Source organism: Molothrus aeneus, chromosome 2 (assembly GCF_037042795.1).
Source record: "Molothrus aeneus isolate 106 chromosome 2, BPBGC_Maene_1.0, whole genome shotgun sequence".
NCBI lineage: Eukaryota > Metazoa > Chordata > Aves > Passeriformes > Icteridae > Molothrus > Molothrus aeneus.
The window spans coordinates 112,133,037-112,155,312 of NC_089647.1; the positions used below are offsets into that span (position 1 = coordinate 112,133,037).

The 22,276-nt window shown below is 43.3% G+C and overlaps 1 protein-coding gene across 2 annotated transcripts; it reads left to right on the plus strand.

Annotated features, from left to right (window-relative positions):
- Window positions 1-33: 33 nt before the first annotated feature.
- WDR4 (WD repeat domain 4) lies at window positions 34-20,829 on the plus strand. Of its 2 annotated transcripts, none has more exons than XM_066545531.1 (11): window positions 34-155; window positions 2,164-2,226; window positions 2,986-3,132; window positions 5,386-5,542; window positions 6,080-6,192; window positions 8,557-8,617; window positions 9,652-9,750; window positions 14,771-14,835; window positions 15,504-15,687; window positions 16,570-16,639; window positions 19,682-20,829. In XM_066545531.1, exons 1-11 carry the CDS (start codon window positions 34-36, stop codon window positions 19,861-19,863), a joined length of 1,263 nt encoding a protein of 420 aa, XP_066401628.1. In that variant the 3' UTR covers window positions 19,864-20,829. The 2 variants fall into 2 exon arrangements, with proteins under 2 accessions (XP_066401628.1, XP_066401629.1); XM_066545532.1 differs by lacking the exon at window positions 34-155 and adding an exon at window positions 386-417.
- Window positions 20,830-22,276: the final 1,447 nt, after the last annotated feature.

Below are 22,276 nucleotides of genomic sequence, written 5' to 3' on the forward strand. Positions count from 1 at the left end.
GTGACGCAATCGCGCGCGTGGCGGCGCGGGCGCATGGCGGGCGGCGATGGCGGCGGGCGCAGCCCCGGGGCCCGGCCGGCGCTGGCGCTGCGCGGGGCCCTGGCGGTGGCGAGCGGCGGGGGGCGGCTGCTGGCGGCGCGGCCCGGCCACGGCGGGTCAGTGCGGGGCGTGCGGGGCCGGGACACTGCGGGAAGGGGGCGGCCGGGCGAGTCCGAGCGGCCGAGGCCGCCCGGTGCCCCCTGAGGGGGCTCGCAGGGGCCCGTGTGGGCTGAGGGGAGGTGCTGGGGCAGTGCCGGAGCTGCTGGCCCTGCTGCGGGTCGTGCCTTTCCCGGCTCCTCGGCAGCGTTTTCTAGTACAGAAACAGCACTTTGGAACTTTTCAGCCTTGGCGGTTTTCCGTCATGGTTTGCCTCCCCAGGTAAACTGTAGCATAGAGAATATATAGATAAACACACACCATATATATACATATATATGTGTGTCCACACATATATATATACATATATGTTATAGCTGTATAACACAGTGTATATGTGTACATAACTTATAGAAAGCATATCTTATTATACATAAAACCACATTATTATACATAAACTGACATTGTTATACATAAAACATGCATTATACCTAAAACTATAAACTATATATAGTTTATATATATATAAACTATAAAACCATAAACTATGCCTAGAATGTATACAATATTATTTTATATATAGATATACACACACCCTATATATATGTACACATACATATATTTATACATATATATATAAAATAGTGTATATGTGTACCTAACAGAAAGTATGTATTATTATACATAAAACTACATTATTATTCATAAAACCACATTTTTGTGCATAAAATCACATTATGCATAAAACATGCATTATACCTAAAACTATAAATGCCTAGAATGTATACAATATTATTTTATATTTATGTACACACACATATATATACATATATATTGTATATATATAACATAGTGTGTATGTGTATATAACTTTTATAGAAAGCATATATTATTATACATAAAAATACATTATTATACATAAAACCACATTAATATGCATAAAACTATATTATTATGCATAAAACATGCTTTATATCTAAAACTATAAATGCCTAGAATGTATACAATATTATTTTGTGTATATATATATACACACACATATATACATGTATAATAATGGTGTATTTTATGTCCATAAAGAAGGTGCATGTAAATATCTCCAAGGTGGGTGACAAAAGGATGGTGCCAGACTCTTTCCAGCTCCTGCTGCCCAGTGACAGGGTGAGGAGCAATGGCCATAAAATAAAACACAAGAAGTTCCACCTCAACAGAAGGAAGAAGTTCTTTACATGGGGGTGGCAGAGCTCTGGAACAGCTGCCCAGGGAGGGTGTGGAGTCTCTGGTGCCATTCCAGAGCCATCTGGACACATCCCTGTGTCACTGTTCCAGGTGACCTTGCCTGGGCAGGGGGTTGGACTGGGTGATCTCCAGAGGTCACTGAGTGATCTCCAGAGGTGCTTTCCAACCCAGATGATTCTGAGGTTCTGTGAGGTGTCAGAGGATGGGCCAGGCTCTGCTCTGTGGTGCCCAGCAGTGGGACAAGAGGCAAGGGGCAGAAACTGATGCCCAGGAAGCTCCACCTGAGCATGAGGAAGAACTTTTCTATTGTGCAGTGACCAAACACTGGACAGATTGTCCAGAGAGGCTGTGGAGTCTCCCTTTCTAGAGATATTGCAGAACCATCTGGACACAGTCCTGTGCTGTGTGCTCTGGGATGGCCCTGCTGGAGCAGAGGGGTTGGACCTGGTGGCCCACTGTGGTCCCTTCCAGCCTGACCCATCTGTGATTCTGTGACTGGGTAAATGCTACTGGCAGATGTGCTGAGTCTGACAGAAATAACATTTATGCAAAATACAGGGTTACTTCACCAGCAGGGGAGGATTTCCTTTTTGACACGTGCACACAGTCCAAAATTTTAAGCTTCTGCCACAGCTGTAGCACTCTGGGAGCCCACTTGGGCAGAGGTGGTTCTAAGATGGGGGGCAGTTGTGCCTAATAACTAAAATGAGAGAGTTTTACAAAAGAGTTGCCACTCTCCATAGTTAAGCATGGTTGTTCCAGTAATTTTGGGTTTGTTTTTCCTTGCAGTGATGAGAGTCTCTTCGTGTACGATTGCAGCAGTGCAGAGAAGCAGCCCTTAGGAGAGAAAGGGTGAGAAAATCTGCTCTTTTCTGGAGGGTGCATCCCTGAGCTTGTGTGGCTGTGAAGGCACTAGAAGGAAGCCACAGGATAACTCCTTGAGCAGGTGAAGGGTTGGTTTTGCTAACCCTGATGGATATGTATGGATCTGGTTTTAATTTCTGTTTCATCCAGAGTTTCATTCTACTGTGCACCTTTTTTCTCTTTTTTTCTAAAATAAAAACAGCAGTGGCAAAATCAAATTCAATAATTCTGTCTCTTGTCAGTCAAGACATTTGTGGAAAAGTCCTGCATTTTTTGTTAGACATCTAAAACCAAAAAAACCCACAAACCACTTACATAAGTACTCCTCCAGATCTGTTCTATAAGTCATGAGAATTCAAAATACACAAAAAAGTATTTTTCTTAGTTTAAATTCAAGCACTGGACATTGTTTTACTTGTAGGCAAACAAGAAACATTTTACTGTTTTCCTCATAATTTATATCAAGATGTGCCAGCATCTTGTTTTTAGAAAAGCTTTAGAAAACTTTTTAGAAAATTTTTGTTTTCTAAACAGGCTTTGATCCAGGCTTAGACTTGACAGTTTCCTTTGTCTTGGTTCATTTCTTTGCATTAATGTCCATGTTGGCCCAACATTTCAAGCAGAAATAAAAGCATTTAATACAAAGTTTTACTTAGTTCCTCACACTCCTGGTGGTTTGGGAACAACCCCCTGAGGGAATGTTGTAGCTATCAGGTTGTGAACTGTTGGTCCCCTTCTCTCTATTAGGCAGGATGGAAAAGGGACAGATAAAGGAAGTGATGACATCCTGGCTTTTGCCTTCTCCCCATCAGGAGGTTATTTTGCCTTGACAGATGACAACAAACGCCTGATTCTGTTCCAGACAAAGCCTTCCTGGGAATGTCTTAGTGTCAGGTAAGGAACTGGAGTTATGGCTGATGGATTTAGAGTTCTAAAATTGGATTATTTAGGATGTTGATATTTGTTATTACTCAGCTTCCTTTATTTATTTTTTTTAATTCCTTCACACAGATAAATTTAATGGTTTTGGGTATTCAGAGTATTTGTCAAAAATTGATGTGTGGTCTTCCCCTCACCAAAAATGGGAGTGCAGATGTTTAATATCACTGTCCAAGGAAGGATAATATCTTTCCTTATCCTAAACACAGTGTTTTTTATCTTTAAGAACTAAAACTCTGCCCACTCCTGGTACACTGGGGTTGGGGCTGTAAGACTGATGCCAAGCAGTTCAGTGAGTGCATTCTCTGTTCCTTCTGATTTTGAGGAGTTTTGGGGAGTTTGTGAACTTTCTAAAAACTTGTGATCTTTTCAAAAAGCATGTCTTTAGAGATGCTGCAGCTGCTTTTCTTCAGTACATTCCTCTTGAGGAAACAGCCTGTAGCTGTCCACCAGAGGTCCTCCAGTTCCAAGTTTTCTGCTGCTGCTTGTGACAATTCTCTGTAGAAAAACCAGGATTGTGAAGGGCTTCCTGAGAAAGTACCTGAGCATGTGGCATCTCTGCTTCTGTTGGTCTCTGACAAATGTGAGACCCTGGTTGCAAAACAATTCAAGTCTCTGTAGCTTGGCTCTGTGTGTAGGATACAGGATGGACCCTTGGGGTTAAAGTGTTGTAGTGAGGAAGTGACCATGGCATGAAGCTGTGCCAGGGGACATTTAGGTTGGGTATTAGGAAAAGGTTTTTCACCCAGAGTGGTTGAGCACTGGAACAGCTCCCCAGGGAAGTGCTCACAGCTCCAAGGCTCACACAGCTCAGGAAGGGTTTGGACAATGCTCTCAGGCACATGGTGGGATTGTTGGGGTGTCCTCTGCAGGGCCAGGAGTTGGACTCAGTAATCCTTGTGGGTCCCTTCCAGCTCAGGATGTTCTATGATAAAACCAGAAATTCTGTTCATTCTGTGTCCTGCCTTCCCTGCTGCCCAGCCTTGTGTGTGTCTTGCCTGTAACCATGCCACTGAATAATGGTTTGGTGTTTAGTTTCTGCTGAAAGTTTAACTAGGACCACAGATTTTTTTGGAATGTCATTACCTCATATTAGGAAAAGGGGAATACAGGAAAAAGGCTTTCTGCATGGATAACAATACCAAAGTTTGAGCTATGTGACTTGTGTTGGTGTTTTGTAGCAAGCTGTGTAAAGGTCTCACACAGTGCTGGCCTTTGGAGTCAGCTTGTGTCACACAAAGGGGAACTTTTGAATCTTTGTGCTCAAGATCACAGGTGGTACAGTGAACTTGGAGCAGGACTTTCTGGTTGGCAGAGTAACCTTTTTTGGAGCTGTGTTGCCTGTGATCCTGTTGTTGTGATGTTCCTTTAAACAGCCACTAAAAAGTCTGGGAATTTCTCTCTTCTTACCTGAAGCATAGTGTATTGTCCTCTTGCCCCTCCACATGGCCACTGAATTTCAGAGTAGGTGAATATCAATATCCATTCCTATGATCCTTGGTGCCCACAGTCCTGTGCTAGCACTCAGGATGTGTTTTCTGGCATCTGTGGTTCTTATGTTGATCTGAGTAGTTGTAAGAAAGCTGATACCTACTACACTGGCAACTGGAACTATGGGATGGTGGCAGATGATGAGGGAAACTCAGAGTTCAAGTTCAGAGCTTTGTCTGGACAAGGAGCACAGAGCCTGTGGCTCTGTGACTTGGGATATGAGGAGAAAAGAGTTCCAAGGCTCTCCATCAAGGGCTTCCCTTTGCAGTACGGAGTGGTAACTGGAGTAGCTCCTACACAGTTTCTAAAAGTGTTGCTATAAAGGACTCCTAATAGGACAAATCCTGCCTTGTCTTTTCTAGGTGTTTAACTCATGTTTTTATGATGTAGAGTGCAAGGAAGTCTACCAGCCTTCATTAGAATCCTGGCATGCTGCCTGGGTGAGGTGCTCAGTTGAGAAAATACCAAAGCAAAATGCAGTCATGCAGCTTTTAATGGTCTCCTGTTCCTCTCCCCAGCCCAGGTGTTTGCTATTACATCAGTCACTCATTTACTGGGCTCAAAAGTGCCATTTCAGCCCCTTAGTGTTACTCTCATTGCTGCCATTTCAGTAATGTTGCATCTGAGAACTTTTTGCCCAGCCTCTTGGTCTGTTTAACTTCAGGCTTGCTGAAGCTGCCATCCAGAGCTGTTCAAGCTGTGCCATTTGTCTTTCAGGTTTGTGAACAGGAGATGCACATCCCTGGTTATCACAGCTGCAGAGGATAAGATTTTTGTTGCAGATAAGTCTGGTGATGTCTATTCTTACTCAATAACAGAACCTAAAGCTGATGGAAAACTTGAGCTGGGTCATGTCTCTCTGCTAATGGATGTGGTAAGTGTGTGTATTTACAAACCTGCATTCCTGCTTGTGCTCTCATTGTTGCTCTTGTCCCAGATTTCTGGTTTGCTTTTTATATTTTTTTTAATTATATAAATGAAATGTGGTCCAGATTTCTTCCTACTGAGTTTGTGTTGGCAGAGTTTGGTAAGGAAAAAAGCTTATGGGTGTTGAAAAAGTCTTCATGTTACAGTCACAGAAGTCTTGGTGACAGAGTGTCTGTGGGAGTTCATCCACTCTGCCATGTCAGCTCAGCTCTTTGATGTGATGAGTTTCATTTTAAGATGCAAGGGGTCTTGCAGCTCTACTGTTGGGGCTCAGTGGCTTTCACTGGACCTAGAAGTCAGTGTTGCTCGTCTTAGTGAGTGAGAACATTACTGTCACAAAGATTTAGCCTCCCATTGTTGGTGGAAAAAAGTGGCTTTGTGTCTATACCTGCCTTTTGGGGTGAGGAGATTTTTTTTTTTTCTTAGTTAAGGAGAATTTCAAGCCTTGAACTGCTGGGCACTAAAGCTCTCCCTCTGCCAACAGGCCCTGAGTGCTGATGACCAATATATCCTGACTGCAGACAGAGATGAGAAGATCAGAGTCAGCTTGACCAAGGCTCCCTACAGCATTGTGTCCTACTGCATGGGACACAGAGAGTGAGTGCCTTGTGTGCCTGTGTGCAGCCATTCCCTGCACAGCCACCTCCATCCACTCCCAGTGGGTGAAATCTCCTCAAATCATGTTAAACAGCACCTTGCTCTGTGGTGGAGTCATGGAATGGCCTGGGTGGAAAGAGGCCTTTAAAAGTCACCCAGTCCAACCCCCTGCCATGAATACATTAAACAACAGCTTGGTCTGTGGTGGAGTCATGGAATGGCCTTTAAAAGTCACCCAGTCCAACCCCCTGCCATGAGCAGGGACATGTTCAGCAAGATCAGGTTGCTCAGAGCCCTGTCCTAGCTGGCCTTGAATGTTTCCAGGGATTGGGCTCTACCACCTCTCTGCATAACCTGTGTTTCACCAGCCTCATTGTAAAAAATTTTTTTCCTTATATCTAGTCTGAGTCTACAGTGAGTTTAAACCTGTTATCCCTCCTCCTATTGCAACAGGTCCTTCTAAAGAAGTCTGTCCCCATCTCTTTTATAAAGCCCCCTTTATGAAGGCTGCAGTAAGGTCTGCCCAGAGCCTTCTCCAGGCTTCACAGCCCCCAGTTCTCTCAGCCTTTCCTCACAGCAGAGGTGCACCCTGGGAGCTCTCCTGAGCTTCCAGCCTCTACATCAGCAGTCTCATAGAAATTTGGGGTGCTGCTGTGATTTGAGATGCTCACCTGATGTGGGCAGTTGTTTTGGTAGTGCTTGAAATGTAGTTTTTTTTCTTGTCATTTAATGTGCCATAAGACCAATTAGCAGTGAAATAGCACTGTCCTTGTCCCTGCTGCATGCATGGAATTAAACCACCTGCTCATCTGCTGGGTTGATTACACCTCACCACCCATCCTGCTGTGTGTGATTTTTCATGTCAATCTCTAAAAACACTTCTTTCCCTGCCCTCTGCTTGTGTTTGTGGCCTCCTCTGGACCTGCTCCAACAAGTCCATGTCCTCCTTGTAGCCAGGAGTCCAGACACAACCTCTGGGGCTTCAGCAGAGCAGAGGAGCAGAATCATCTCCCTCCACATGCTGGTCACAAGAGGCTCCAGAAATGGCTAGCTCAGGATGGAGCCTCTCTTAGTCTTAGGAAGGGAAATCCCTAGGAACTGTCTTTAGAGGTTTGAACATATTCTAATTAAATTTATGGCATCTCAATGCAGAACTCAGACTGGTTAGGTTCTGTGGTAAGACAAAAAAACCTGGCTGTGTCACCAGGGTGGATAGAACATATCTGCCTGGACACCAGACTGCAGTGTGCTGGAGGCTGCACTATGAAATACATTCAAGAAGATGGAGAGGCTCTGTAAGAGCTTGGAGTGACAGGACAAGGGGGAATGGCTTTGAGCTGACAGAGAGTAGGTTTAAATTAGATATTAAGAAAAAATTCTTTACTGTGAGGGTGGTGAGGCACAGGTTACCCAGGGAAGTTGTGGATGTCCCAGCCCTGGAAGTGTCCAAGGTGTTCATTGGTGGTTGGAGGGTGAAAAGCAGTATAAATTAATTGAAATGTATTCCAAAATTAAATATTTAAATTAGAAATTAATAAAAAAGGGTTACATAAAGCAATAATTGTCTCATTTCACAGTCCTGGATTTTTTCTCTTAGTGGGGCTCATGGTGATTCTTTCTGGATCTGTTGTGCCTGCTTTGTCCTGGAAGTTTGTATTACAGTGATCAAATCTCTTCCTTTTATTTTTTCACTCTGTGGCTTTAAAGCTGTGCCTGTTTTCAAAGGCAAGACTGTCCCATTCAGGTCATGTTCTGCTCAGCTCACTGTGTTTGAGCTCTGAGATAATAATGATCCCCAGAAGTTCAGGTCACCACCGCTCACCAAAGACAAAACAGGATCACCAACTTCTGGAAAACAGAACTTCTGGCTGAATGTAGGCACTGGTAAACTGCCACATTAAAATTGTCTAAAGATTCCTTTAAAATCATGTCCCAACTGTGTCTGGGGAGATGTGGTGCTCTGGAGCCTGAGCCATCACTGCTCTGTTTTAAAGGATCTGTTGATTCATGTTTTTAATGTGCATCATGAACTGAGAAAGGGGAATTTGCTACCTGAGTAAATCTGTCTCCATTGGCACTTTTTGATCTAAATGACAGTGTTCTCAGCTGGGAGGAAGTCAGTAGAATTTCCTGAGTGCAAATGGGGAAATGTAATTCTTTATTAAGTAGAAAGTCAGTAGCTTGTGTAGTGCATGTTTACTAAGTACTGGTGACATTTTCTTCTTCCTCCTAATTATCTTGATGTGGAAAATCTGTTTGTTTATTGTAAGGTTCTCTTTAAAACTGCTGTTTTCTCTTACTGTGTGTGTTTAAAGATCAGGGTGTCAAGCAAGAGAGTTCAACTTTTGACTGCTTTTCCTTTAGATTTGTAAGCAAAATACTTGTAATACCCAACTGTCCTGACCTGCTGTTGTCAGCTTCTGGGGTATGTATTGCAATTTCTTCCAAAAAGTGTTGGTTTTTTATATGTTTGGGTTTTTAAATTATTCTTTATACTTGTGTTTTGGCCAAATTGATTGGGATACTTGGAATAATCTCTCATGGTTTGCAGCATGACCTCCCTCCTCCTTCTCCTGCCCCCTTTTTCTTGATTCTGTTCAGTGTTCAGCCATTCTGTTGCTGGATCACTAAGAACCTTTTACTGTGCTTATAGTAAAAGGCATCTTTGGGATTGTGAAATTACCATTAACTCTTGCTCTGGAGCACAGACATTGCCTTCTTGGGTGAGAACTGTAGAGATCAATGTTCCCTCCCTTCCCTCCCCAGCCCTTTTCCTGAACTGATGGCATCCTGCTGCCATGCCACATCTGTACAGAGATGGAGCTGGCCTAAAAGAAGGGAAACAATATTCTTTGTTCCCCAGACTACCAAAACTGCACAGGAAACAAATAATATTTCCTGTGAAGATCACAGTAACTCCTGCCATTTGATTTCAGCTGCTGTTCTTGCTTCCCTAAGGCTCTTGTCCCTCTTAATTATTGAAGCAGCTCTAGTGCTAGTGCTGCACATGGCTGTATTTCACTCCTAGCAAATGCTCTTGGCTTTGTTGTTCCAGAGAGGTGTTTAGTCTCTCTTCAGGAGGTTGCTAAATCAAATGACAATTTGGTTGATAACAAGAGCATGGGGCAGAGAAGGGCAGCCTGGAAGAATTGCCATTAAAATGCTGAGCACATGCATGACTGTGCTGTTTGAGACAGGCTTGAAATGCCCTCCTCCAGCTCCCCAATTTCCACTTCAAAAGGAGAATTAAAATTAGCATGATTGAATAATTTAGAATGCAGGGGGAAATTATGTTAATTAAAATGCTTTATCTGCAATTTGAGGTCTTAACTAGGTGACTATTTAGCAGCTTCTGTGGGGAGCTCTTCAGGGAAACAGGGTTTAGCTGAAGGCCAGGAATGGCCTCTCTTTGCCTGAGTGCTGATAGTAACAGACTTGTGTCCACTTCCACCTGTCCAGGACTCCACTCTGAGACTTTGGCAGTATAAAAGTGGAGAAGAAGTGCACTGCTGTCAGCTGAGTACCATCTGTGGGCCTCAGGCAACCAAACCAGACCAGGTATGTCCATGAGTGCCAGTGCTTTTGCTGTGCTCCTGATCCTTGGCACTGCCAAACGTCTTGGTTGCATTTCCCCTTCTGTCACTGGCTTTAGAACTTAAAAAAGCTGTTACAACAGTCTGGGATTTTGGGAAGACGGTCCCTGAAATCCATTCCTGTGTTTTGTGTGAATTTCTAAACTGTGCCAAGCACTGATCAAAAGAAGCTGCTTCTAATTCTTCCCAAATTTAAGTTCTGCACAGTGGACAAAGCCTTCACTTGAAATTTTTTCTCCAAAACCCCAGGTGTTCTAGTCTCCTAAGCAGAAAACAACCTGTGACACTGGGAAGATCTAAACATTCACCCATTTTTTTGAAATGCTTAGAATTTCAAGTGTTAAAGCTGCAATTTTTCTGAGCAAAAAGAAGCTTTGTAATATTTTTAACCAGTGACCTGCAATAGTGCCCTGTGGAGTCAAAACTCTGGCCTTGTTATTTTAGGTTCTCTTGCAGCTGGACAGTGTCCAGAATTTAAATGTGTGAGTCCTACAAAAACTGGAGCTCTCCTGAGCTTCCAGTCTGTACATCAGCAGTCTCACACACACAAGTTTGTGGTGCTGCTGTGATTTGAGATCCTCACCTGATGTGAGCAGTTGTTTTGGTAGTGCTTGAAATGTAGTTTTGTTTCTTTTTTTATTTTTGTCATTTAATGTGCCATAAGACCAATTAGCAGTGAAATAGCACTGTCCTTGTCCCTGCTGCATGCATGGAATTTAACCACCTACTCATCTGCTGGGTTGTTTGAGTTCTCCTCACCACCCATCCTGCTGTGTGTGATTTTTCATGTGAATCTCTAAGAATGCTTCTTTCCCTGCAGACCACAGCTGCCTCCCAGTTGTCAGTGACTGGGAAGCCATGCAGGCAAATCCACTGTGGAATCCATATCCAGGCAGAAACTGAACTGAAAATTCTGCTTTCCCCCCCTCTGTGTGGTGGTTTTGGTGGTGGAAATGTGTTGTGCTTCACCTCCCAGCAGCTGGGAGCCTCTTTGATCACAGCTGTCCCATTTACATACTGGAAATCTTGGGTTTGGCCAAGGCTTGGGCTCCTGGGTTCCTGTTAGCAGAGGTTCAGGGTGATGTCCATATGGACAATTTAACCTGCTCCTTGGACCCTGGAGTCTTCTTGAAAACACACCTGAGGCACACACCTCTCACACACATTCACAAGGTCTCTGCCTCTTTTCACCTTGATGCCAGGGCTTGAAATCATTGAAAAAGCTGTTCTTGGGGTTTTTGGCCAGTGAAAAATGTACAAGATTGGGTGACAAGCCCATCTAACTGATATCCACTGATACTTTGGGTGCAGCAGGATTTGAGCATTTGTATTAGGGGGAATAATGGGTTTATTTTAAAACAGTTTGCCTTCTAGATTTGTAGGATCACTGAGGACAAGTAAGCAACTAACTGAAGTGGGGGATTCTAGGATTAATATTAAAAATGCTATTTGTTCCTTAGACTGGCTTAGCAATGTTAAGACGGCTTGTGAGTAAATTAGCAGTGCTTGATCTGACACTGAATCCTAATTCCACTGATTCCAAACAAGTTAATAAAAAATAATATTGAACTGTATAATAAACCTTGAATGTAGCACTGGATAAACAAATGTCAAAAAACTTGTTGCTGCAGGTAGGAGCTGATCTAAGAGAACCTCTCCAACTCTCTTAGAATATTTTTAAATGTAGTTTAGTAATATTTGCCTTGTCTCCCCTCCATAAAATCCCTTCCATAAGATATTCCTCATGCTGATATAACCTCAGGAGAAATTGGAGGTGCCCTTTGCTTGAGGAGTCTCCATTTAGCTTCTTTACCCCAGTGTGAGTAAGCAGAGACAGAAAGGGAAAGCCCATAGACTGTGGGTTAATAAATAGAACACAGTAATGAAGTAATAAACCTTATTCCTGCAGTGCTTTGCAGTTTTTCCATCCACTGCCACGTGTGGTGGTGCTGTTGGAAGCCACCTGGTGGCCTGTGACTTGACTCTCTGAAATCCTGGACATTGCTCACTCTCACAGGTGTTCTGCAGTGAAAAAAACTTGTGTTCTGCTGGCATCAGAGTGCTAGAAACGCCAGAGGTGGCATCTGGTGACAGTGTTCAGTCATGCTGTGCATCCTGGTATGTCACAGGTCATCTCCCCAACCTAGAGTGACATTCATGGTGTGAATTTAAGGACACCATCTCTTGAGCCAGCACTTTGCAGCTTGTAACAAGCATTGTGTGCAAAGGACTCTGCAGCCAGGGATCAGATGGGGATAGAAGTGCTTTTTCTCTTTTTCTTTTCTTTTTTTCCTTTCTTTTTTGTATTGTCACATTTCATTTTTACCATTGATAGCCAGTGTGAATGCACTGGAGCTTTAAACACAGCTTGAAGCTCAATGGGGATGGAATCATCAGTAATGGTGGGTCATGTGAGCAATAAAAATGTGGGCTTATTTTGCTTGGCAGATGATGAATATGTGTCTGTTTGGGGAATGTAGGAGTGCTTTGAGCAGTGTAGCATTGGTTTCAGCTGATGGCTTACAGATCCTCAGTTCATTTTCCCACTAGAATGGGAGTAATTCTCTTAATTCCATAGTGCTATATAAATATTTTCCTGCTTCAGAGCTTTCACCTCATCTGATCCTCTTGACAGCAGAAGCTTGTTTAAAGTCCAGAACATAAATTGCACAATTCTACCCCAATGCACCAGTACATTAATTTTTTATAGGGTCACCTCTTCTCACAGATGACATCAAAAGTTAATTTTAAGGTGTTGGCAGGCTGATAACAGTGCCATATAAATACTGTCTTGAGTTCAGAGAGTATCAAGTGAACATCTGTTTGTCACAGAATGTTCTTGTAGCCCTTCCTTAACTGATTTCATAGCCCTGTCCTTGACCATGATACTGCTGTGGGTCTTGCATTCATTTTGCTGATTTTTTAAGTTACCCACACATGGAAAGAACTTGGAAAGAAGAAGCATTTTCTTGTCTCTCTCCAGCTGTGAATAAAACCTGGTTTAAATCAAAACAGCCTCCTCCTCCTTCCTCCAGTGGGGTTGGGAGAGAGCTGCTGCCTAATTCAAGTTCACAGAGCCCTTTGTCTCTCTAACAAAGCTCTTGGCTGTGTAGGTGGGCACTTCCCTGCATGTTTGTCAGGCAACAGGCAGAGAGGCAGAGCTTTGTTATTAGAAATAAATAGCACAGGTTTCAGCTTTTATATACATATATATATATATAAAATCTATTTTGGCTTGTTCCTTTAAGTGTCTGAAGAACCCACTCATGGCTTACAGTAAATAGGAGTTGTCAGTTCTACTCCAAAGCTGTGCTGTAAGTGGCTCCATCCTGCAGAAACAGCATTTAGCCACATTAGCTACACAGAACCTTTCTGCTTCAGCCCACTCATCCTACCTGCTACTTGTTTTGTGTCTGTGTGAAACAGGGGTCCTGGGTCCCAGTGTTAAATATGGACTAATAACTTCATATCTCTGCAGAGTAGCAGCAGATCAGTCCCATCTGTTCCCAGGAGCTCTGAACTATATCAGTCCTTTTGATAATATTTTTATTAAGTGCTCCTCTTCTGTCCAAACAGGTGGTTGAGATGAGTGAAAAGTGTGTGCATGCTGTTCTTGCTTCCCCCTATGAAATCCTATCACACAATTTTTCTCATGTGCTGGAGAAAAAAAAAAATGTTTTCAGCTCTCTTATACCATGAATTAATTTTCTTTCCCACAGTTGGTTTATCTGTTAGTGGTTGCATCATGTGCTGTTGACAAAATGGTTAGCTTCTGGTGTTAAACTTGCTGACTTGAATTTTTGGAAGCTGTACAGCTTGTTTTGCTTTCCTACATGGATTGCAAAACTGTGAAACAAGCACCCTGACAATATCTATACATCATCTGGTAGCTGCAAGGGTAAAATCCTGTGGTAACTCCCAAATCTACCCTAACTTAGTGAACCAGAGGTTCTGTCCAGTCACCAGTGTCGTGTTAGGGAAGAAGGTGGAGGTTAAAAAAATGAATATTTGAAGATACATCAGAATTCTGCCAGCAGAGTGTCAAAAAGATGTATATTCCCTGCCCTAGAGAAAATAAATCTCTGCTTCTCTACTTGGAAGGTTTTAGTCATCAGCAGTGTTGGTGTTGTCACTGCTTATAAAATACACTTGAGAACCAGCCTTTTGCTGTTGCAGTTTTACTGTTCACATTATATAATAGATACTTTTGAAAAAGCACCCCAGGACATCATTTTGCAGTTTTTCTACTCCTCCCAAGTTCATCCCACTCCAGGAACCTCAAATCAGTTGTTTTATATTCCAAGTAGAGTGGTTTGTGCTGCAAAGGTGCTGCTTCTCTCAGATAAAACAGGAGTGTGATGTGGGTTTTTTTTTGTTGTTGTTTTTGTGTTGGTTTTGTTGTTGTTTGGTTTTTTTTTTTTAATGAGGAAAATGGCCTCAGGCAGGCCTTCCTTGTTGTTCAGAACACATTTTCCATGGGGCAGGATAGCTTCACCCAGACTCAGGTTGGAACAGAGGCAGCACAGCAGGGATATTGGGGATATTAGCTATGCATCACTATCTTCGTTTTTTAACAAACAGAGCAGCAGCTAATAGCTTGTGTTTGGAATGTCTGAGCTGCTGGAGTGATACTCTGCCTGAGCAGGCTTAATGGCAATGTTTTTGTCATTAGCATTGCAGGAGAGAATGTTTGGAGGTGGTGTATTTTCCTTCATCTTTTGGTTTGTCTGCTAAGAGTACTTCACTCACACCTTTACATTTGATCTCAGGACAGTGTGGAAGGGAGAAGTGTGGAAAACTTTATAAAACAGCAAACACTGGTACAAAAATAACCTTGACTGCAGTTAGAAGGTAATTAAGTTGCTTAACTTGCTGTAAATTAAGACATCTGCTAAATTTTAAAGGCTCATAGTGAAATGGAATGTGAACTTTTTGCCCGTAAATGGCCTTAACTTACAAGGATGATTTTTTTCTATTCCTAATAGAAATACACCGTGTCAAGAATAACCTACTGCTGTCAAGGTGGTTATGTTGCCATTCTATGTGACAGGTAAGAGCACATGGAGTAATGCTTAAAATCATCACAGCTACTGCAAAGGCATGAGCAGCTTGCCCTGAGCCTGGAGTTCTTGGTACTGTGGATCTCCAGATGTCCAGGAATGCCTTTGGCCTTCCAGGGAGCCTTTGTGTCCTGGACTTGCTCTGAGTGCAGTGGGGAGTGCAAGGGTTACCTGGCTCAGTTAATTTTTGTGATTCAAACATGGTTCAAACAAACGATTCAGGGTTTGTGATGCCTTTCCATCACTGGAGGAAACACAAGGATGGGATGTACAAGAGCTGGGGACGTTTTATTTTGGCTGGTGCTCAGCTGTATATTTACCTTCAAGTGCAGCCCTGTAGGCCAGTGAGTCACAGTGCAACACTCCTCATAAAAGTCCTTAGTAATCCTTCTGAAATTCCCTTTACTACCCTTTCTTTTAAAGAGGAGGCAGCACTGGCTGCTTTTTCTTTCACATAACACTTGAAAAGCTGTTTGACACTTTGGGTATTTACAGCTCCTGACTCAGATCATGTAAGCAAACAGCATTTGAAGTGCTCATTCCAGCCACTTTACTTTGGCTCTGTTTGGAATTGGAGTGGGTGTCTGTAGTTTGCTGTACAAGTGATGGCTGTAGGTGGATTTGGTAATAATGGTAATTAAGTTTTTCCTTTCAAAAGTATTCCCACAGTCTACATCTTTCAGCTCGATGCCAGTGCCCAGCAGCTGCTTTACAAACAGCAGATCTCCCTGAAACACAAAGGCTGGGACATTGCATTTGAGGAAATGGGAGACCTGTGGATTTTGCAGGAAGACAAGGAAGCTCCTCTTCTTATGTACAGAGCATGTGATGGACAGTGGAAGGTACTTTCTTAATGCTGAAAATCCTGAGTGTTTGGTGATGTCTTGAGGCCACAACAGAAGTGGAGTTTGCTGTTCCATGAAAGCTAAAAAGGCACCTTTCTCTCTGTCTGGAGTAAAAGCCATAGGTACACATCCCATTCTTCTTCTCACCTGTGTGTGATGCACATGTGTCAGGAGCTTGTTGTGAACCCCAGCCTGTCTGTTCTGAGCTAAAGCTGCCATCTGCCACAGCAGGATCAGTCAGCACTCACTGCTTTAAACCATTGCCTGAGCTTTCTGTGGGCTACACTTGATGATTTAAAAAAAACCCAAAACCACAAACCAACAAAATCCCTTTGGATTTGCTCAGGAATTCTTCCCACCCAGCTTTCCTTGTGCCTGCCTCTGAGGGATCCTTTCCAGGACAAGGCATCCTGGAAGCAGTAAGGGAATTACTTTTATTTTCAATGAGAACAGGGAATCAGGTTTGGGTTAGGTGCTATCAAGTTCTCTTTTATTGCCTATTAAAAAACTGGAAACTCATTTGTTATCCTTGTAAGTCCCCAGCTAATTTTGGTCTGGTTGTGAAGAGGTTTTAATGAAACTTCTGAGTGTGTTCTTTGACCCTAATGTGTTCCCTGGGATATTTCTTTTCCTCACAGATTAGCAAGTGGGAATCAATTTCTTTGTTCAAATGGCAAAGCTTTCCTAGCAGAACTTGAGCTCTCAGGCCAGGTTTCAATAACAATCCTAGAAAAAAGGAGCCTGGAAGAGATCATGGAGGTTTTACACCTGCTCTGTTTCACTACACACTTCTGAGAGCTGGTGCATTTTCAGCATGCTGTGGAACATGAAATTGTCTGTTAATCCCAAAATAACATGCAGCCTTCCTTCTTTTCCCAGGCTGTAACTGATGACAAGGGATTACAGAAGATGTCAAAATACATTCAAGACAACTGGACAATGTTTGAAGGTGAGAAATTTGGCCTAAAGGTTCAGGGAATACAGTTTTTACAGCTGAAGCATAAGATTTTGAACAAGATTGGAGTTCAGGTCAGTTCAGCTGGCTCTTGAAGTCACTCAGTCTTTTCTCAGTTTCACCACTCTGTCTGGTGTGGAAGTCAGTGCAGATAATGAAGTGTGTTGAGGGCTCTGTTATCACAGAACCATGGAGGTATTTAAAGCTGAATTGCAGCCTTATAACTTTTCCATAGACACCTTATCACAGGAATGCATCAAACAGCCTCTGGCAGAGCTGCTGGAGTCTGCCTTACTGCTGTGGTATCAAAAACTGGTGTTTGTTGTCTTGTCTCCTGCCTGGGTGTGAGACTTTATCACAGGTACAGTGGAGACAGGATGGAACAGCTCTGCTGTAAAGATGGGCTCACCTTGGCAGGGCAGGACGTGGAGCCTGATGTGACTGGAAGGTGTGACCCTGGATGGGACAACAGATGACATTGCTTTGTGTCTGGCTGGTTCATTTTGTTCTTGCTTCCTGCCCCACTCCCAGTCTCTGTCAGAAAAATAATGCCTGGTTTTCTCATTCAGACTCACCCTATGTTTCCAGGATTTTTTGTATTATAAAAAACACCCAGCTGAAACTATAGCAGTGGTTGTGGCTGCAGGGTAGAGAAGGGCTGTGTCATGTTCTAAAATATCAATTAGGTATTGAAACTTCATTCACAGAAATTTCTATCCTGCACTTTGCTGGGAGACTGGAATCTTCCTTAAAAAACATGGTACAGATCCCACCAGTCTTATGGTCTGCTCATGGTAGCCATATGTAAAGATGGAAGAGCTGCAGAAATGTTCAGTCTGGTGTAAATCCTCCTTAATATCTGGTACTGGATGGTTTAGCATGTAGCTCTCATTAAGTTGGTCATTAAATTATAATTAAGGTGGTGCAGTCTTTGTAAGTCAGGTGTTCCTTTGGAAGGGAGATGTTTGCATGGAGATGCTGCAGACTTGATAGTTACAGGCAGGCAGATAATTAGGAGGATGAGGGCTGGGTGGAAATGAGCACAGAGGAGTAGAGAGAGCAGGCAGGGGGAGAGGTTCTGGGCACAATTAGCACGTGGAAACTCAGTCACCAGCTCATCTGCAGCTGGGAAAGGAGCACAGCTCACATGACAGGGTTCATTAGTGTTAATTAGTAAGGGGAGGCTCACTTGATGAGCACTTATTCCAATGCATAATTAGTGCTTTAAAGGGAGTTATGTCTTCTGAAACAAGTGATCATTACATTGTGTTCAGTCCCAATCCTTGCATATTGTCCTTTTATAAGCTTTTCTCACCTGTCTGAGGATGTACAAGAGCTGGGGGATGTTTTATTCTGTAGGATTTAGGATGTAATGGTCAATCTGGAAGTATCACAGCATCCCAGGATGGTTTGGCTTGAAAGGAACCTTAAAGACAACCCAGTTCAACTCTCTGCTGTGGACAGGGACACCTTCCACTAGTCCAGGCTGGTCAGAGCCTCATCCAGCCTGGCCTTCAGCACTTACAGGGATGGGGCATCCACAGCCCCTCTGGGCAGTCTGTTCAAAGTGCCTCACTCACCACCCTCACAGGGGAGAATTTCTTCCTAATGTTGAATCTAAAGCCACTCTCAGTTTGAAGCCATTCCCCCTTGTACCCATTAACCAGTTTGGCATTGTGCTGTAACTGATCCCAGGAGAGGATTTAGTGCAGACTGGTCACTTGGAGAGCAGCATGGCTGTTCAAACTGGCAGCATGCAACTTCTCCCAGGGCCAAAGGCCAGTAAAGCCTCTATGAGTGCAACACCCCTGACAGTGAAAGCTTGAGCATTGCTGGGTACCACAGAAGGAAACTTGATTTGTTTGTGTGCCAAGAAGCAGGGGGATGCTGCATGTGGGTTTCTGTGGAGCAGCACACTTAGCTTCAGGACCAGACCTTAGCAGGTACTGGATTTCTCTTTATTTGTCCTTTAAAGATTGTGAATTTTGGTAAGTGGGAAAAGATGAGAACTGGAGATAACTGGCTTTGTCAAGTGCCATTCCAACAATTTTTTAGAAATCTGGACCGAGCCAGCTGGTCTCATTCTGTATTCTCTACAGAAACAATCTGATGAGGGATTTTTGGATAGCAGTTAGTTCCCTGCTAAACTCATCTAAACCTGCAGTCTTGGGGATGCTGTGGGGAATATTACCCTGAATTCACAGAAGGTGTAACATTGGAACAAAGGCTTGGGAATCTATGTGCTATAGAACATGACTATTTGAAGTCTGCTCCTTTGTCCTTCTTTGAAGTTAATACTCTAGAAAAGCTAGATAAGCACAGTTAGGTGGCAACTCCCTTTGTAGTATTTGGGTCTCAGGGAGCAACATCAGCAGCTGAAAAACAGAAGCCCTGAAATTTGCAAGTGTCCAGTGTGTGAGGAGAGCTGTGGCCTCTCTTTGCTTCACTGTCAGCTGCTTGACTCTGTGTGAATTTTTTAGCCTAATGTGGAGGCCATGCCTGGCTGATGAATGCTGAACAGGTGCTTGCCAACACAAATCAGGCTTACACAGTGTAAATGTTGATATTTAATCACAGAGTGGTTTGGGTTGGAAAGGACATGAAAAATGATCTCATTCCATCCCCCTGCCATGGGCAGGGATACTTTCCACTATGCCAGGTTGCTCCAAGCCCTGTCCAGCCTGGCCTTGGACACTTCCAGGGATCCAGGGACAGCCACAGCCTCTCTGGGCACCCTGTGCCACGGCCTCACCACCCTCACAGTCAAGAATTTCTTCCCAATATTTAATCTCAATCTGCCCACCTTCAGTTTAAGACCATTCCTCCTTGTCCTGTCACTACATGCCTTTGTGAAAATCCTTCTCCATCTCTCCTGATGCCCCTAGGGGTATTGGAAGGTATTGATACAGTGGATAGGACCACAGTAAATGAACTGGAATGCCACTATCTAAAATTACAGTCCAGGAAGTCATCAATGAGACCTCTGAGGAAATTAACAGCTGTGTTAATTAAACACCTTGCTTTGCCCAACTCCAGGTTTTGTTGGTGCAGGGAGCTGCTACAGCCACCTGTACAAGGCCTCCTTTGATAACATGGATGAGTACCTGCAGAAGAAGGAGAAAAAGTTACAGCAGCAGAAGAAGAAAAAGCAGGATCTGCAGGATAGTTCCAGTGGACAGGCAAAAAAAAAGATGAAGACTGAAGAGCCATCACTATGACTGCTGTGAGCTTTGTGACCTTTGCCTTGAGGAAAGGAAGTGATCCAACTGTGGACTGTTTTTATATGAAAAATTAATTATGCAAAAGGACTGGTTTAAAGTTTTATTCAGGTTTTCAGGCAGGCTGAAATGGCAATATCCTGTTTGCAGCAAGTAATGCATTTACAACATACCTAAACTTTCTAGCAGAATACAGTGTTAGTGGCTCAGTCCTGTGAATCTCTGATGCATGTTATATGAATATTGGAGATGGTCTTTTGCTTGAAACAGGATGTTCTTTTTGCCTACTGTGTTCAGGCTGTTTTTTCAGGTGGAAACATGCTGATTAAAGTGGATGCAACTTTATTACTTTTGGTTTGAGTTGTTTTGTTTTTTTTTTTTTTTAACTTTTTTTTTTTAAAGTCTGTTAATGTAACTAACTTAGTGTGCCTGGGTACGGGAAAGGGAGTGTAGAAAAAAATTCTTGCTGGGTATGAGAGGTTTTAGCTGAGATTTTGCCTTCTCTGTTTTTATCCTTTAACTTTGGTTCATATGGTTGGGATTTTGCCTAGCTTCTAATCCATTACTTCCTACTTGTGGAATATCTCTGTAGGAAGAAGTGCAAAAGTTAATTTTGTATGCTGCAAAGTAAAAGTAAAACGTGTCAGTCAACATTGTATTATTGGAAGCTCCTTCCATTGCAATATGATCATACTGGTGTCTGTGAAAATCATTCCAGAGGCCTGGGAGCAAAATTTGGAGTGTATCCTGCTTTTTTCATCGAGAACTTTTCCATTTTAATTATCCAAGAGATACATCTTCTTGAGAAGTTATCAGTGAGAGCCTTACGGGACCACTTGTTGCTTCATCAGGGGGGCAGAAGATGTGTTCATCTGCCAGATGGTGTCATGTTCATGTGGAATATCATGTCCTTCACAAAACCAGGTGTGGAAATCTGTACAGTCCATTAAAAGTACTCAGAATTAACCTGTGCCCTGTGAGTGGTTCTCTCTGGAGTGTCTGGACACGTAGAATTTCTGCATTCAAATGCAGATGTGGGGCCCAGCTGCTTGGTTTGCTGACAGCTTCTCCCTTTCTCCATGGAAGATGCTGAATGTCAATAATAGAGCAACAGGTAGGCAAATTTCTTGGTAGTTCACCTAGATGCCATGCTGGGATGAAAACCCTGTGATTTCAGTCTTCTGAGGGAAGGTGTGAGGTGAAAAGCTGCTGGGCTGTACCTGGGACAGCCAGTGCAGTGGTGCAGGATGAGGATGAGGATTTTTGGTGATGAGGATTTTTCTTGGGTCTCAGGAAGGGGTGAGAAGCTGCCATCTGAAGTGCTTTGATACTGGGTAGGAGTGGTGGCTTGGCTTTTAAAACTTGGTGATTCTTGTGTTTATTTAATTGAAGAGAGGCTCTAGGGAAAGCAGTTGGGGAAGCATTTAAGGAAGCTCAGCCTCAGAGTGTAGCTTTTATTTAGGAGTAGAGTTTGCTGGTGTGCAGATTCTGTAAAATACCACCAGAAACAGGGTTGTATTCACACTGCCTGTGAACCAGACAGGACAGGAGGAAAAGGTTCTGACTAGATCTTTTGCTAGCTGTGAAAAAGAAATGATCCCATGATGAAGCTTGCAGACGCCGTGTAAACTCCAACATTTCTTCACAAATTTGAATCTGCAGCAGGAGCCTGTATTGGTTCACTTCCAATCCATTTTCTCACTGGAGGAAAATCTGAGGAGGACACAGGTAACTGCCTTCAGTGGTTGGTTTCAGATCCTGTATGTCAGTATTAAACTTCTGAAGGATCAGATAGCAGTTCCTATTCCTGTGAGGGATATTTTTCCCCAGCACAGGATAGACCTTGACAGTGATCTCCACTGGCTGCAGGCACTCCTGTGATCCTCACCCTGCTGCTCTCCTGGAAGAAACCCAAATTTTCTTCCAACACTTGAACTCATGACAGATTGTGGTGTGTGGGAGTGACATGAGATGTGATATCTGGCAGATGGCTCAAGCCTTTTTGTTCTTCCTACAAGTTCTCCTTTCCTATTCCATTTCATGTTTCCTTTTCTGCACACAGCAGCTCCTGAGCTTCAGTTGTGAGACCACATGTGCCTGGGCATTGCTTTGAAGGGCTCTGTGCAAAGTGATCAGAGAAAGAAAGGTCTAAATCCTTCTTTTAGATGCTTTCCAATCTGCCTTGTCTAACTGGAAAACACAAATCATTAAAAGGGAGTGGATACCACTGCTGCAGAGAGGAAGACAACAGTCCTTTCCCTGGAATTTGAACTATTTATTTCTAGTGGTTAAACCTGAAGTCACTTGCTGGTGTTTATTTTCTGAACTTGAACCAAGGCCTGTCTGTGTGCCTGGCAAAAGGGAATAGGTCAGTGAGGGTGTAGTTTTATAGCAGGACTGGAAACCCTCAAAC